This window comes from Rhyacophila brunnea, unplaced genomic scaffold, assembly GCF_057557595.1.
Source record: "Rhyacophila brunnea isolate RB1 unplaced genomic scaffold, BYU_Rbru_1.0 scaffold_3, whole genome shotgun sequence".
NCBI lineage: Eukaryota > Metazoa > Arthropoda > Insecta > Trichoptera > Rhyacophilidae > Rhyacophila > Rhyacophila brunnea.
Window position 1 is genome coordinate 52,970,546 of NW_028232965.1, and position 18,080 is coordinate 52,988,625.

General features: G+C 34.8%; 2 protein-coding genes across 2 annotated transcripts in view; one reads left to right on the plus strand and one right to left on the minus strand.

Moving 5' to 3' along the window:
- The window catches only part of LOC147068549 (uncharacterized), a 43,334-nt gene extending 36,155 nt beyond the window's left edge, over positions 1-7,179 (plus strand). The window contains exons 2-6 of the mRNA XM_085953376.1: positions 768-1,359; positions 2,924-3,442; positions 4,209-4,414; positions 5,041-5,331; positions 6,579-7,179. Of these exons, the coding sequence (XP_085809502.1) occupies positions 768-1,359; positions 2,924-3,442; positions 4,209-4,414; positions 5,041-5,331; positions 6,579-6,740 (1,770 nt within the window). The 3' untranslated portion in view covers positions 6,741-7,179. The remainder of the gene's footprint in view (positions 1-767; positions 1,360-2,923; positions 3,443-4,208; positions 4,415-5,040; positions 5,332-6,578) is intronic.
- A 5,389-nt stretch (positions 7,180-12,568) lies between these two features.
- Positions 12,569-17,628, minus strand: LOC147068552 (uncharacterized). Its single transcript, XM_085952798.1, has 2 exons — positions 14,089-17,628; positions 12,569-13,478 (listed from the first exon to the last, which is right to left on the minus strand). The coding sequence occupies exons 1-2, from the start codon at positions 17,535-17,537 to the stop codon at positions 13,427-13,429; spliced, it is 3,501 nt and encodes a 1,166-aa protein (XP_085808924.1). The 5' UTR covers positions 17,538-17,628; the 3' UTR covers positions 12,569-13,426.
- Positions 17,629-18,080: the final 452 nt, after the last annotated feature.

Consider the following 18,080-nt stretch of genomic DNA (forward strand, 5'->3'; position numbering starts at 1 on the left):
CATCTGTGAATAAGTTTCGTGCACTATTTCTCGTGCTCGCCGATATGAAATGAGTTGTCCATTTAATACGTCATTGGTTGCAACAGAGTTTCGTAGCCAGTCGCATTGATTGTATGAAAGTACTGATGCAATTTCTTTTGCAGCAAAGTTAAATGTTTTTGAGACGGATCCAAAATTGATTGCTTGTTTTCAATGGTGGTCTGGTAGTTCCTTTGGAACATTTGTAGAGATTCTTGTCTTAACTCCTTCTGCCAAAGTTCGAGTTTATTTTTGAATTCTGCTAATTTATCAGAGCACGTCAATATATTTTCATTCTAACCTTGCATTGTGTTATTAAGTTCATGCAGGTGCTCAAATATATTACCAGCCATGTACGTAAATTTGGCTATTGCACCACGGCACACCTAGCATCGTCTCACGGCACACCGGTTGCGAAGCACTGCTCTACAGTAGTGTTTCACAAATACTACACGAGAATTATCATTTAAGTATATCAATCATCATATCATATCAAATTGCAACGCATAACTACGTAACTACTTTTTTTTACTATTAGAGTAAACTTATGATGTGTGTTAATCTCACTTAGCTGAACGACCCGCCACGCCGGGCCCCTAGACTAGAGCCCTGTCAGCCCTCCCTTATGGGGCCATGCTTATTGGTGTTGGTCCTACTGAACCTATCCAGCCAAGTTTTCTATCTTTTATTTTTGATGGCTTCACAACTTCACTGTCTAATATTATTGTGTAATTCTTTTTTATTTTCAGATTTATTCAGAGTTACAGAGCTCGGAACGGATTGAAAAGTCAGTAAAAAATTTCACTTCAATAATGAAAAATAGTGATTCTCAAAAAACTACAACTAGTAAAACAACTGTTCAAAAATATGTAGAATGCAATGAAATGGCTAAAAATGATCTGAAAACTATTCCTAGATCTGATAATGGAATCAGCGAACGTAAATATATTGCTCTACAAGAAGAAATGAAAGATACTAATGAGAGGCTCAAAAGTATTCAAGTGCAGTATGAAGCACTCGTCAAATCCTACAGTCAAACTAAAAATATCAACAAAGAGCTCTCTCAGAGTAACCAAGCTTTTGAATTGAAATTGTTGGACCTCGATGACACGATCTTGAAAGCCAAAAAGGAGATAGAGATTTTGAAATCGGATAAACTTAAGCTGGAAGCTAGTGAAGGAAAATTAAGAGAGGAGTCCAGTCAGCAAAATGAAGAAACAAAGAATTTAGCACTCCAGGTTAATAAAGATAAAATAAGCATTCTGGATCTGCAGAGACAATGTAAGGAAATGGAGGCTATTCTTGCGAGAAGGCATCCTGATTCGGTTTCAGCACTCATCGGTTAGAATTCTTTTTATTCTGTTTTTTTTCAGTTGTGTCTAATTTATGTTATTTTAATAATTTCGATATTAGATACCTACTTAAATTGCCAATTGACAGGTCCCGAACTTCATTACCTATACTATTGCATCTAACTCTCTTCTTCCGACATCATATTAAGTCTAGTTATGAGTAAAATAACTTGCTTTTGTTCTATACAGAATTCACTCATACTTAACTTGAAGTGGCCAAGGTCCACACTGCATTGTTAGCCAATTAAAAAAAAATCTTTACGCTAGTATGTAAATCTGCCTGCACTGCGTTCATAGATCAATACTGCACAGTCGCAGAATGAATTGCCATATACCAGTGGTGAAGAACCTATGGCACGTGTACCACCAGTGGCATGCGAGATGATTTTGCATTGCACGCGTTTGAAGAGAGAAAAAAATCCGACCATGTCCGATCCTGATGGGATCATATGGGCCTCCACAGATTAGAGGTTTATATTAACAGGTTTTGTTTTTTATGAGAAATGGATGTCAGCCACTTGCTCAACGTATTAGGTCCATACCCTGACTCACACAAATTGAAAAACAATATGTGTACTTGCCAGACCCAGGATTTGAACCTGGGACCCACGGCGTGATAGTCCAACGCTTATATGTGTAGGTGTATAAGAGAAAAAAATACCAATAGAAATAATAAATGACAGATCGTATTGTATAAAATATAGCAGGCAAATACTCTTCAAGATGAAGCATTACGTTTGATTTAAGTATATAATTGCATAGGTCGGTCCTTAGAATTTATGCGCCACATATAATATTATTGCACTAACCTCATCAGGCAGCGGGGAATGCCGCGCTGCGAACCTCTTATTTTATTTGGTTCGATTTACAATGCTCGAGACCACTGTAGCGAGAGAACGCATCATCTGATTGGAGCAATTCTGGTCAATTGTGCGTAAATAACCAAATTAATTAATAGACTGACAAACAATTTCATTTCTACCCACACGAAATGACTGCACCAAATAAGGAACAAAAACTTGGAGTAGCTAGTAGTAGTAATGCTGGCAGTTTCAAAATCGGTGGACCGAAATGTATTGCGTAAAAAAGTGATAAATCTATATACAATTATGTCAATTTTTAAAAACTATTTTTTTGTTATAACTGCTCGGCACGTCAGAGAGTTGAAAAATAATATTTGGGAAATTTTGGCATGCGTACCTACGTAAAAAGGTTCGCCAACTCTGCCATATAGTAACATGTCTTTTTTTTTTGTCTTTTCGATTGGCTTTACAATCCGATGTGGATCTTGACTGCCTCCTATGGCTGGAACAATCTATAATGGTAGGTGGTCATCAACCAGCTTGGCATTCGTCGTCGGACCATGTCCGACTCTGGTATTCTGTAACTCTCTACCCATTAATGTTGGCAGTACTCTTCTTATTGAGGAACTAGCATAATTTTTTTCCTGACGGGCTGTGTTTTCCCCCAGCTTAAAAGGACTTGTCACAATGCAATAATGACACTGCCCTATTGACCATTAGTTACATATTTAAATTTATTTGTTGTTGCAGTTGCATCAAAGCACCCAGCGTTGGAGAATAATACAAAGAATTTACTTGAGAAGCGAATAAACTATCTTGAAAATGAGCTGAAAGAACAAGATCATAAATACCAAAAATCTCTATCAAAAGTACAAGACAAAGTAAATGCTATGAGAGATAACTATGAAACGCACATATCCGATTTGGAGAAACAAGTTGTTAATTTACAGGTCATAAATGCCGAGTTAAAAGACTCTATAAAACCAAAACGTAGTCGAAGTGTATCTTTGCAAACTGATTGTCACATGGCATCAATCGGTATTCAAACCGTTGCTGTCAAACCTCAGTCTGCAAAGAGTAATAAGTCTCAGGCATCAGCTGCTGCATCGTCAAGTAATAGCACTCAAGTGAAAGAAGACTCCCATATGGTGGCTACTGTGAGAGGATTGAATTCGGAGATAACGCAAAAAGATAAAAGCATTGCGAAATTAAATAGGGAGCTCGATGAGTCAAAGAAAACGATTATGAAATTACAGAAAGGGAAGGAAGGTACTTATTATAATGTCTTATTTTTGTGTATTCCTATTAAAATCTTAATAGAAATTTCAGTGTTATCACTCTCTCAATTCACTGCTGGATTAAGACCTTACCTAGCTGTCTTTACTCTTCTTAGTATTTAGTCTTTTGACGCCACATACTTCTGCTAAACTTGATTATCTCATCAATTGAGTGTGCTCTTGGTCGCCCTTTAGGTCTTTTAGTTTCTTCTTTTGGGTACAAGATCATATTATATTAAGGGATTTTTTCTCTATCAGTATTATATGTGTACTTATTAAATCTGTACCTTAGAGTTAAAAGTCTGGAAGTCACATATTCAATATTTTTCAGGAGAGCAATTTTAACTTAGATAATCTAATCTAGTTAAAATACTCACTCACGTTCGGACTAAAACAACGTATGTTGGACTTCCGCACTTTTGAAATTAATCTTTTTGCTATAGCTTAAAGCAAAAATGACTTAAATTGGACATCCACTCTTTCAGCACTAAAGTATGAAATTGGATTATCGTCATTTTAGAAGTAGGTATTTTGAAAACCATGTGATATTCGACTCCCAAATTTTCAGCATTAAGAGAATGTGAATACACAATTAAATCTGCATGCTTAAACTCAAAAATTATAAAATGTGACTTACGCACTTTTAGCTCTAGGGTACAGAAATTAGATTTTACTTTCTTGTAATAAAAGCTTCCTAGTTAGTATGAATAGGTTTTTGAATGTCTGGCTCGTTAAATAAGATGTATTTTGATTTTCAGTTGCTGCGAAAGTCAACGGTAAAAAGACAACCGGTAAAATGTACAATTCCAAAGTGATGAAACACTCGATGGATTCTTTGAACGTTGACTTGATTGCAAATAAAGAAAACGATTTCTCACATAATGCCGAAATTCAGAACTTGAAAAAAGATTTGAACACTCTTCACATGGACTATGAGAATCTAAAAAAGAAGAGAATGGAAGATGTAAGATTTTTTTCAAATTCCAACAAGTACCATCGGTCGATAGTATTAATATTATATATCAATGACGAAGGGTGGAGGTAGGCTGTTAAGATCCAACATAAATAGTGCACACTAAACTTTGTCAGTCAAACGTATTTGTTTTCATTGAACTAAGTCTACAGTATTGTGTTAGTTTTTAAAATTCAATTAAACCCTGCCTAATCCAAGCCATAGTAGATAGTAATCAAAAAATATTTGTTTATCTATAAAATATTTAAAATTATGTATGGTTTAATGGCATCTTAAAGAATCTGTTTTATTGATTTGGCTTGGGCTAGGCAGGGCTTAATGAATTTTAAAAAACTAACCAGCACCATCAGCATTATGTATTATTAATAATTCAACGAAAACAAAAAGTATGACTGAAAAGTGTGCACTATTTTTGTCAGATCGCTTCGTTTGGCTTAGGCAGGGTTTAATTCAATTTTAAAAACTAACCAGCACCATCTGCAAACTGTATTCTTAGTTTAATGAAAACATATAAGTATGACTGATAATTTTTGGTGTGCAGTGTTTGTTGAATCTTAACAGCCTACCTCCATCCTTCGTTACAGTTATATATTATTATGTGTTGTGTTTGATTCCAGCTCTTTGCTTTGCAATCTGCCCATGAGAAAGAACTCATGAACTTGAATATAAAAGTTATGCCTATTCAAAACGACGTGGAGTCACTCAATACGACCGTGGAAATGTTGAGGAATCAGATCAAACTGATGGATGACCAGCTTTCAGCCATCGTGATGGAGAGAGACAATTACAAGTACAGAGCGGATCTTTTAAATTTAAAGCTTGTCAAATGTGTTGGTTCTGGAAGTGACAGGTCTACTAAAAGCAGCGGAAAGGAATCCGACAGAGACTATGATTCATTGAAAATGAAGGTAATGTTTAAATTGACTTAATCTAATTTTGCTATAAATTTTTTTCACTATTTTTTTGGTGGAAGGCAGTATTAATAAATAACAAACACTTCTTTACATTAATTACTATATTTTAATTTTAGTACTATGTCCACAATTTTATTTACTCCAAGTTGCAATTAAATTATTATTCACATTTCAACTCTACCATTGACTATTTCAACTATTCATTTGAGAAGACTTCTTCGGCTATGTCTGTAAAAAAACGAAATAGAGAAGCTGAATTGATGTCAATGCAACGCCTTATCTCTCCGAAACAAGCTCCTTAAGCCACTAAACTAAAGATTATCAACTATTCTAACTAGTAACTAACTTTCTGTTTCTAATTAAAACTGTTCACAATTAGACTGTTATAATATGTCTGTTATGTGTATCAGTTATAATATTATATCGTCACCTCAATATTACAACTAAATAACTCTGATTTGCACATTGTTGGGAAAATAAAAATTTAAAGTTGACTTGATTAACATAAATATAGGCTTTAAATTAAAAATGGAAAATGTGCTTGTCTAATTGGGAACAATTAAATAATGTTCAATTGTATGAAAAAATATTGCAGATATATTATTTTATTTATTTAATGCATTTATGGTTTTAAAGTTATTTTATATTTTCACACACAATATTAATTCAGTTCCCATTAATTTCTGACTTACCTACCTAGTTTTATCATTTTGTAGATAAGGAAATGTAGAATCATATTCAATACCTATCTCAAAAACAGTGAAAATCAAGTTTTCTAGAGTCCGACAGCTTTACTTATGCGCACGGTGCTAGGCGTTGTGTGTATTTCCTGTTTGAACACGTCATGAGAAAATTATTGCAAGAGTTTGAAATTTCGAATTCCCTAATGCTCAATAAATAAAAAATTCAAAACATTAGAATTGTCTTTCTTTCATCTTTAGTTTCAACCGTCTACGCAATTTCAACTTCAACGTTAAAAAGCCAGACTATAGTTGTGACTATAGTCTGGCTTTTCAGCTTGGGTCGGCAGACTATAGGTGACAATACGAAGACTATTAAAAAACTCGTTAATGGTCTCCGAAATATTACTCCTATTTTTACCGGTCCGTAGGTGTTATAAGGTGGTGAACACTATGCTAGAGTATATCCAATATGATGTACCTAAAAATGCATCACAATCATGACAATTTCATCCTACAGTAATTTTGTTAACGAATGTTATAGGTTTGTTATTATTTTAGGTGGTTGAGTTGGAAAAACGCTATGAAGGAAGAGAGCTTCGTCTGAAGACACTCGTGAGTTCTCTGGCTAAACTTAAAGACTCACAGATGGGTAACAATAATTCTGATTCGGGATTTGCCAGTGAACGGTTATTGCAGTCCAGATCTTGTCTTCCCTACTGAGCACACATAGGCTGTTTATTGTACAAGCATATCGTTAATATGTAATATTTTACATGTATCCAAATAATTAACTGCTGCAGACAATTCCATGTGTAGACAGATTTACAAGCTTCTTCTGAAAAACTATAACCTCAATATTAAAGAAAATTAATAAACTCGCTGACATTACAATACCTATAATAATTGTCTATTGAGAAGATATTGTTTATGATGAGATTACTCATTCAACCAATCAGGTATGGGGTACATTAAGACAGTTGAATAGTAACTTCAACAGTGATTTTTCATTGTGTTTAAAGCTTAAAGTTTTCAACCAATGCTAGCTACCAGTGCTATTGAATGAATTGAAACATGGATTATTAATATAAGGGAAATGAAAAATTAAAAGTAGCGCAATGTGGTATGGAAAGGTGCATGTCAGATATAATACGTAGACTACAAAATGAATCGATGGATATGCAGGCAGACAAGCGCATGCAATGTGATCGCCAAGTTAGCGAAATAACAACGAGCCGGATATGTCGCTTGATGGGTGGATAACTGCTGGATAAATGCAGTCATACATGGTGGCCCTCGTAGTCTAGTGTGCAATTTGCTGGCCTTTCATCTGGGGGTCCTTAGATCGATTCTCGGTGAGGTCACAATACACCAGTGGCGAAGGGTGGAGGTAGGCTGTTAATATCCGCCATAAACAGTGCACATTAAACTTTTTCAGACATACATATTTGTTTTCATTGAAATAAGACTAGAATTCACAGATAGTGTTGGTTAGTTTTTAAAATTCAATTAAACCCTGAGAAACCAAGCCATACTAGATAATAGTCAAAAAATACATGTCTATCTATAAAATATCAAAAATTATGCAATTAAATCATACATAACTTTGAATATTGTATAAATGGAATAATATTTTTTATTTATTATAGTTTGGTTTAGTCAGGCTTAATGAATTAAAAAAATTAACCAACAATATGTGTAATATGTATTTTTAATCCAACGAAAACAAATAACTATGAATGAAAAAGTGTGTACAATTTTGTCGTAATGCCCAAATTAGACCAAAAATATTATGGTTTCGTTTAGGCATGGTTTAATTGATTTTTAAAAACTAACTAACATAATCTGTAAATTGTAGTCTTAGTTCAATAAAAACAAATACATATGACTAAAAAAGTTTAGTGTGCACTATTTATAGCGAATCTTAACAGCCTACCTCCACCCTTCGCCACTGCAATACACACAATACACTACTATCATTGGGCCTCATGGCCTGTTGTCGTATTAAAAAGAATATTTATATGTAATTATCTGCGGTTGGCAACATTACGCGCACCGGCAATTAAGATAGAAGATATTGAACAATGCAGCAGTCATAAAGTAAACAAGGAAATATTAAATAAACATTAAATTAAATTATAACTTTGTTTTTCGCCTGTGGTCAATTGTCTGAGGCAGTAAATTTTTCATGAACTCTTACATTCCGATTAATTATATATTATTATGTATGTGTTTTCTTGTCTGTAATTAGTTAATTGGAATATTAATAATTCTGTTTATTTTTGTAATTTTTCAGTCTGATTTGACTTTATTTTATAAGATAAAATAATATTTAATTTTTATGTTATCATTACATGTTATATATTTTGACATTATTATAAGGTAGGTATGACTATTGTATTGATCCACATGCTCTTTGTGTGTTGACTTGTCATATCAGATATTTTATTAAAATCTTTCTCCTTTTCACAATACTTCTTTGTTCGAAATAATGGTCATCGTCTGCTTCCCCAAAGGTTTAGGCATTTTAATGTTAATAAAACTCCATGTGATATCGAACACACACTGAATTATAGGCACGGGGAATGTAGTAGTAGGGAAAGTAAATGCGGCGGGCAGGTTTTAGTTCCAGAAACGACCGTGGTCACGTAGAAGACTTGATATAAAAGTCGCATTGTATCAATACATTTTATAAGTTGAATTAATTTGTATTTGGTATTAATAAATTAACTACCTATTAGTAAAAATATCCGTAGTCACAGTAGTGCCAGAGTACCTGTCACTGAAGCCATGGGTTTTGAATCTTAGATCTGGATAAAATTGCATGTTGTTTTTTCAGAACATTTTTGATTGAGACCACAGGCCCAATAGGTCGTGTGAGATAAACATGTATTCTGTGTCTAAAAAAATTCATATATAACCTTCTTTCTGTTGGGAGCCATTATGTTTCAATTCGGAGTGAAAATGGTAATTTACCATTTATTTTGAATATATCTGTGCAAGTATTAATTTTATATGAAAATCGAAATATTTTTTAATTACAGTAATTATTATTTTGTTATCTAGTCTCGTAAAAATATAACATAATATTTAGGTGTAACCCATAACAGGAATAAATTTGCTTATTTATTTGAGCGTGTACTGAAATTTACGAGTAATATTTTTATAGCTGATATAAGACTGAGTTCTCAGAGTTACGTGCTATGATGTAAAAATATATATATATATATATATATTCTGTAATCTGAGTGTAATCTCAAATATTATTTTTATAACATTTACAGAACTATGTAGATTCCTAAGTTTGGTGTCAATTTGTGTGAGAAATAATGTTTGCTTATCAATTTAATATATTGAACATACAATTTAATATATTGTTCAATAATTAGAATATTACATTCTTAAATCTTGTGAATTATTCGTTGAAAATTTAATATATCGTCTTTTAAGAAACAACACCGCGTAAGTCCCCATTTGGCGGTTTTGAGTTTTGAATAACATTTGGTAGGTAAAAAAATCCTACACCGTGTTCCTTCTATGAAAAAATTCTTTTTGAATGAAAAAAATGTTTTTTTTTTAACTAAACACAAAAAAAAATAAGTTAAAAGGTATCAATTTTCAATTTTTTGAGACGTTTTTTGTTTCCCCTGAAAATTTTAATTAAGTGACTTCCGCGGTGTTGTTTCTTAAGCGACGATATTATTTTGTCTCAAATATTTATACAATTAATTCACATTCTGTTTTTTATATGATGTCATTATCAAACATAATTGTTGTTTCTTTCACCTGTCATTGATGGAATGCTTTCATTAACATTTTTATTACCTACTCTTAAAAATATAATTAATTGATAATATATAATACTAATTTATAATACTAGGTATCTATTTTATCCTTAAAATTCTTTTGAACCCTACAAGGAATAAAAGCTTAAGCCTAGTATATGTCTACATACATCTGGCCGCAAATTAATAAACATTGCCTGATTTATGCCACGGACGAGTTAACTCAGCAAAGTATGTATGTCGCGTCAGGCCAAGGACGAGTTAACTCGCGAGTTCTTGTAAACGTCATAACTTCTGAATAAACATTCTGTCTATATTTTCTAAACAATATTTATCATTTTAGTGTGAAAATATTCACGATAAACTCAATAAACGTGTTGTGTTGGTAAGTTTTCACAAATATTTATCATTCTGTTCCTATTTCACATTTTATTATTTTATTAGGGATTTATTTTATTCCAAAAATAGCTGGCCTACAAGTGTCCACCTAGTAAAATTTGGCTGGCAGTGTTAAGGGTATAAAAAGATAATGGTATAAATTTTTTTTTATACAAATGCCCATATTTTTTAATATTTCACTGTGAATGGGAACAATGTGCAAATGCATTGACACATAGATAAGTGTCAACAGTTTATCAGAGAAGAGGAGAATATTTACTCTTTTACTGGAAGTAGCAACACGTGGTCTCGTGGAAAATTGTTTTAATTAGAGCGTGCATTTTTTTTACGATGTGGAATGTCCAAACTACATTTAATTTGATTGTAATGCTTATAACTATGGAGACACAATGAGTTTCAAAGAAATGTTTGTATATGTGCATTTGTGTAGGGCAGCCCAGGCTGACCACTCTCAGAAATTCTGGAGTCACTGGCTGTATTGAGAGGAATAATAATAACTAGTGCCACATCATGCAAGGCAGCTGTACATAAAAGAAATACTTTTTTCTTACAGAGAATTGGCTCGAGTCGGATATGTGTAGTTGAGCGATGATGCATACGTCGATTACACAGTCAAAAGCTCGAATATTGTGGCATTGAATACATTCAGTTGGTCGCAAAGCTAACAACTGTGTTTTTTGTTGTAGGTACACAAAATTAAGTAGTTTGTTGTACATAATTGTTTAATCATAGTTAAAAAGAGGGTTGTAATGCCTCAAACAAAGACATAAATTTGAATACAGAATGGGAAGCATAGTTTTTATTTACAATGTCGAATGCAAAATGTGTCTCATGCATGTATAGCCCTTCCAAAAAGAAGAAATGTGGACTGCAAAATTCGGACCAGGTCTGCTGTAGGTGAAAAAGTTTACAAACAACTGTATATTTAATTTGCTGGAAGGTGTCTGTGTACTCGACTTCACGTAGAAAGATTTTGTTTAAATATTCTAATTGCAAATGCACTCTGTTTTTGCACATAATTATTACTGATTTTGATGTCTTATGATATAATATTCTAATAGTTTTGTCATCGATTTATGTCAATAGAAAATTTATTACAATCTTTGAAATATTATATTTCACTATATTTTTACTATTCGTAAATATTTCAATTTTATTTGCAAATTATTATTATACAAGTGATTCGAGTATATTGAAAATATTGTATAAAAATTAATGATTTTGATTGGATGGTTACGTGGTACAACTTTAATAAAATGGCATTTAATATAAAGTTATTATTAATTCTACTATTTGTTGTTGAATTATTGTCAGTCAGGATGAAGTAAATCTTTTTCTGAAAACACCCTGTCTCCATTCATGTAAACTTACCGTTTAGATGTTTAAATTTGGTTAATTTAACCATTCTGATGATCGACTTATTCATTTATTTATAAATGGCATGCGTATTTATGAAAGAAAAATATCAAACTGTTACTGTCCATCAATAACCTACAAAATGTAGAGTTAACAAAAAACATTGTTAAAAAATCATTTACATGGATTAACAATTCACTAAGTATATAATAGGTACTGAAACATGACATTTCTGTCAAAGAAGAATGCTAGAGATTACTTGATCCATCGGTGCACTTTTGTGTGTGAAATTATTACTCACAATTCGGGGGAGCAGGAGTAAATTGTTCGAAAAGCGAAATAGGCTGCTGATTTCTCATAAAAATCTCTTGTCATATTTTTCTTAAAAACCAAACTGGATAAAATAATAATAAAAAACAGTGTGCTTCCCTTTATTTATATTGAATATCAAGAGAATATGTACACATATTCTTAAAAAACAAGTAAAAATATACCAATTTCTCAAAATTGTCCCTTACTCCTTAGACCCTTTATGTATCAAGTTAATGCTAATATAAGAAGGACCAAAGAATACTATTATTTTGATGGTATAGTTCAGTGATGAGTGACTTGCGGCCCGGCCCCTTGAATGATTTTCTGAGGCCCAGCAAGTATTTTTTTTTATATATTGTCAAGGAATGAATATCATTTTCATGTTTTGTAAAATATATAAGTGTGTATATAAATGTGGCACCCAAAAAAATTTAGGCATTTAATTTGGCCTTCATGAAAAGAAAGGTTGCTCATCACTGTAATGCAGTTCATTATGCTGTAGGAATATAATATATTTTTATTATATTGTTATTTGTAAGTAGGTAGTGGAAGTGTATTATAGTAATCATAGTGTGTCTTATAATAATTGTATGTGTATGCACAAATTTTATAATAATTACTGCGATGCAGTGTGTTTGGCAATATTATGAGATTTTGTTGGCTATTTATTTCAAAATAAATAAAACTATTTCTTCTGCAATAAACTAATTTTATTTCATTATAAATATTTATAAAGTTTTAATAGCATAAATTTGATCCTCAAATATTTTCCTGCCATTTTTAATGCGATGTAAATCAAATTTTAACAACAATAAGAGTTATATATCTGTACCGTAGAGCTGAATCGGACTAAAACTGCGTATGTTGGACTTCCGCACTTTTGCAATTAATCTTTTTGCTATACAGCTTAAAGAAAAAATTACTTAAATTGGACATCCACTCTTTCAGCTCTTAAGTATAATAATTGGAATACCGTCGTTTTAGAAGTAAGTATTTTGAAAACCATGTGACATTAGACTCCCAAATTTTCAGCATTAAGGGAACGAGAACACATTTCAATTTGCATGAGTACTTAACTCAAAAATGATAAAAAATGTGACTTCCGCACTTTCAGCTCTAAGGTACAGATATTATATATTTTAATTAATATTTTTTTTCAATGTTTATTCTATTGAATTAAATAATCTTTTTGTAACTATATAATAATATCTATTATTTGGGTACATATTGCATTTTCATAAAATAAATTAAAATAAATGTATTTAAATAAATCTCTAACAGAGCAGATCATTATTACTATTAATAAAAGTTTTCAAAATTTAACCCTAATATTTTATATAATTTGTAATTAATTTACAAAATTGTTTAGTTAGTTACTTCTTTTTTTTGATTTTTAAATATAATTTTTTAAAATAAGATAAAATCTTTATATCTTAAATAGGTAAAATATTTTGAATATTAAAAGTAGTATAATATAATGTATTGATATCACTAATTTTTTTTTCCGAAAGCCGTTCCAGCAGATAGGTCCTCTAGTAGTTGTCGTATTTTTTTAAATTAAAATTTCACTTGCACCATTTGGACATAGTTCTGAAGGTAACCGAGTAGTCTGGAAAAAAATAACGAAATTAGTTTCTATACAATCATTGAATAAACTAAAATATATAATTCTACCTACTTACATAGAGAAATCAGATTTTTGATAATTGGAATTGACTGCACTACAGTGTTTAATTTAAGTTACCTACCTAGATATAAATTTGTATAAACATTTTCATGCCTTAATATCCTTATTTGAAATCCTATATGTGGCTAAAATGTCACATTGAAACCCTATCGTAAATAAAAAGGACTTTATTTCATCTTATCGTATTACCTAATCTTCAATTAAACCATGATTCCTTTCGATGAAGACTTGATATTTTTAATAATAAAATTATTCTCTTAGGAATCCTTTACCCCCAAGAGTGAAAATTGTACAAATTCGAAGATTTTGAAGAAATCTTTCTTCTAATCTATATAGATGGAGCTTAAATCTATGAAAGTAAAGTTGAAAAAATGACCATTGGTTTACTACTTTTCATAAAAACTCTGAAGAGTCAAAAAGACATTCATGCATAGAAAAATGAAAATGCAGAATGATTTTGGTAGGTGAACCATTCATTCTCCTTCAATACTTTTGTGTAAATTCGAAAATTGAAAAGTAAAAATCGTCTTACCCAGTTTTCGGTTTGCAATCTTTTTTGTTAGAAAAGAGTTGCAACATAATTGCACACAGGCATATTGTCTTCAAGATTTGTACTGCAGTTTCACTAGTAGCTGATTTCTTCTCCAGACCAAATGAGTTCCAGGTTGGGAGTTCTCCATTGCGTATGTTTGCAACTACGATTCTCTGCTGACGAGTAGAAGAAACGGGAGAGATAATTTTTCGTTCAGACAGATTCCTCTCGATTCTGGAAGTCCTCCGAGTGTCAATATTTTTTCGATTGTCTGATAAACGTTCTCGAGATTCGAGTCGATCTACTCGAGATTCACGTTCAACGCTTCGAGTATCGCGGGCACGTCGCGATAATCGTTCATCTGATTTTCTGTTTACCCTGTTTTCATCGGCCAAAAGCCTGGTGTCTCTTTCGTTAGCTGATGTTTGAGGTGCCCGACGGTCGCCGTTTACTCGACGTACATCTCGCTCCACAGCCAGAGATGCCCGTCGATTTTCTTCGACGCGACGGCTGAGGGAAACGCTCCTGGTAAAGCGCCGGTTGTCTGTCTCTTCCCTCACGTTACGTTCCCGAACTTGTCTCTCATATGTAGCTCGTTCACCAGAACGTCGATTTTCTCTAACCTCTCGTTCTGTTTGTAATGCAGCTGTAACGCGCGCGACCCGTGTCAATCGTTCTTCGGAAAGTCTTCGGTCAACGGAGGGCACATCCCTAGATTCTCGTCGTGCTGATACAATATCACGAACTTCTCTTGTTAATCGTTCATCTGAAATCCTGCGGTCTACAGATCGGACATTTCTAGTTTCTTGCTGCACTCTTATTACTGAATCAGCTGTTGATCGTTCAGGAGATTCTCGCCGGGTATTTCGAGATTCTCGTTCCACACGAGTTGAAATTACGTCACGGCTGTCTCTCACTAACCGATCGTTAGAAAGTCGTCGATCAGCAGTTCGCCCATCTCTAGCGTCTCGTTGTACTTGAACTGATGTTCGATCACGCGTTTCTCGAGTCATTCTTTCGTTAGAAAGTCGTCGATTAACGGATAGCATATCGGAAATCCCACGCTGCACTCTTACGCGTGATTCTTGAGATAACCGTTCCGCAGAAAGTTGTCGATCAACAGATCGCACATCTCTAGTTTCACGTGATTCAGCAAGTTGATCAACAGTTCGGACTTCTCTAGTTTCACGTGATTCAGCGAGCCGCTCAACGGATCGAACATCTCTTGTTTCACGCTGCATTCGTGTTTGTGTTAAATCACGAGTTTCTCGAATCAATCTTTCATTTGAAAGGCGTCGATCAATAGATCGACTTACCCTACTTTCACGTTGCGCTCTAATCGGTGATTCACGTGCTAGATCGCGTGCTTCTCGAGTTGACCGTTCTTCAGAAAGTCGTCGATCAGTGGTTTGCATTCCTCTGACTTCTCGATTCATTCTCGTTAGTGATTCACGCGCATTTCGAGACAATCGAGCATTTGAAGTTGTTTCACGCTCTACTCGCACTGGTGATTGACGTGTCAGATCGCGTACTTCTCGGGACAGTCGTTCTTCAGGAAGTCGTCGATCAGCAAGCAAGTCTCTTTCTTCACTATTCACTCTCGTTGATGATTCACGTGTATTTCGTGTCAATCGTTCATTAGAAAGCCGTCGATCAACTAAACGTGAATCCCTAGCTTCTCGTTGAACTCTCATCGTCACTAGATCACGTGAATCTCGAGTTAATCGCTCTTCTGGAAGGCGTCGATCAATAGACTGAACATTTCTAGTTTGGCGTTCAACTGTCCTGGAGGCTACGTTGCGTACTTCACGCGTTAGTCGCTCGTCGGAGAACCGGCGATCACCAGATCGAATGTCTGATACTTGTTGTACTGGACTTCGAGTAATTGCACGTGTTTGGCGGTTTAACCGTTCATCAGAAACACGTCGGTCGGCAGATCGTACGTCCCTAATTTCGCGTTGAATTCGATCTGCATGTACTTTTCGGTTTCCTTCAGACAGTGCAGCACGTTCTGTGGAAATACGTCGACTGGAAAGTCGATCAATTGACGTTTCCCTGTCGCTTGGATGTCTGGAAGTATACTGACGTGTATCCCTAATGTTTCTGACGAGACGGTTTCGTTGGATTGATATGTTATTGTTATCTCGAATATCGGAAACTCGAGAACGAGATTCTGATTGTCTTGAAATCATTTGTCTCGAGTCTCGTCGATCGCGCTGTACTAATTCCCTAAAAGAAGGATTGGCACTCACACAGCGACCGGTAATAGAATCGCATTGTCCATTTAGTGTTTTCCGATCCATTCGTCCCAAATTCTCTCTGGTCAACTGGACCCTGCGGTCACCTTCGCGTCGAGAAGTTTCTATTCTTAGAACATTCAAGCGATCTGCATTTAGGCCGAGGGATCTACGTTGAACTAATCGGTTATTCATGCGGTCAGAACGCTCGGTAATTCTGGAAGACATATCAGCACGTCGATCTTCGTTTGAACGGTTTTCGGCTGTGCGGCGGACGACGTTCCTTTGCAGATTAGTTCTTACTCGATTTTCATTAATCCTTTCATTATTTTCCCTGCGATATTCGGGAGCATCACGGGTTACTCTACGATTACTATCTAAACGACTGTCCACGAATCTATTTTGAATGTTGTCACGTCGTTCGGACACGCGTTCAGCTGATCTGCGGTTATCTTCTCGGGTTGAAAGTCTCTGAGAAATACGATCGACGGCTGTTTGTCTGTCATTGAATCTAGATTCTGTTGATCTTTGGCGACGGGTGATATCATCACTTTTGCTTCGAACCTGACGATCCATTCGATTGTCAATACTTCGGCGGGTTAGTGATTCTCGGTCAAATCGTGTGACTCGTTCAGATTCCCTCACTCGTCGTTCATCTTGACGTTCTATTGACTGACGGGCTGCATTATTTCGCACTTCTGAATTAATTCGTTCGTTTTGACGTTCTCTTGACTGACGGGCGGCATTATTTCGCATTTCTGAATTTACTCTGCGGTCTTCTCGTAGAATCGTGGTGCGTCTGGTGGAGTCTTCGGTTTTCCTGTTTTCATTTGCGGATAGTCGTCGTGGGAGCGATACGGTCGGGGCGATTCGGCGCAATTCGAACGAGTTTCGTACGAATTGTCGCCGATCCGCCGTGGCCGCGCCTGATGCTTCCTTGTTTGAATTTCTTTCGCGGTAAATTCTGCTGTTCTCCGTTCCGAGGTGGTATCTAGAAAGCACGACCTTCGTCTCTTTCAATCCGATGTTATTCTTAACCGCGTTTTCCTTGGCTTGTATAACAGTGTCATTGTCCTTGCCTGTCTTCTCATCTCTTTCACAGAAACGTTCATCGGTCTTCATACCGTTGCACACATTTTCTAAAAAACTTCTTGACGGATGGATTGCTAGGAGCAACAGTGCTCCGATTGCCAGAAGTGCGTCTTTGTGCATTGTATTGCGAAGAATTAACTGCAATATTAATATCACACGAATGATTTTAAATCTTCAGAAGTTTCCGAGGTTAGTAAAGGTACTTGTTACCTAGGAGAGCGACTGGAGAGTTGTGCCGCTTAGAACAAATCCAGCGCCTTATATACTGGAAAATGTTAGTACCAATTTCACACTCTTCTTGGTAGGTAACGTTTCCAATTTTCTACCGCCCACGGCTAAAGTGATTTTAGTTGCCCATTATTTCCATCGATGGAAGGACCCTTAGAATGTGCTGAAAAGCGATGTGCTCCTGCGCAGTTTGCTGTGTGGTGCAAAAATCGTGAAGATATTTTGCGGCGTAGGGGACGGTTAGAATGGGATTTTTGTTCATTTGAAGGCTGGATGTGATTGAATTTATTGTTCACAGGCGTTTAGAGCGCGGTAATCTAAATCTGTGACATAATACAATTTGTAAACCGTAAATTGGAACCGCACGGTAAGATCGCACAACTGTGGGAACACATGCTGCTCAAGGTCGGAATCCACGTTTAAAAGTAAAACTAA

Excerpts from the sequence above, each read along its gene's own strand:
- LOC147068552 (XM_085952798.1), bottom strand. The coding sequence starts at position 17,537 with ATGCACAAAGACGCACTTCTGGCAATCGGAGCACTGTTGCTCCTAGCA. Across the intron at positions 13,479-14,088 it reads GATTGCAAACCGAAAACTGG|ACTACTCGGTTACCTTCAGA; the intron begins GTAAGACGATTT and ends ATTTTTTTCCAG.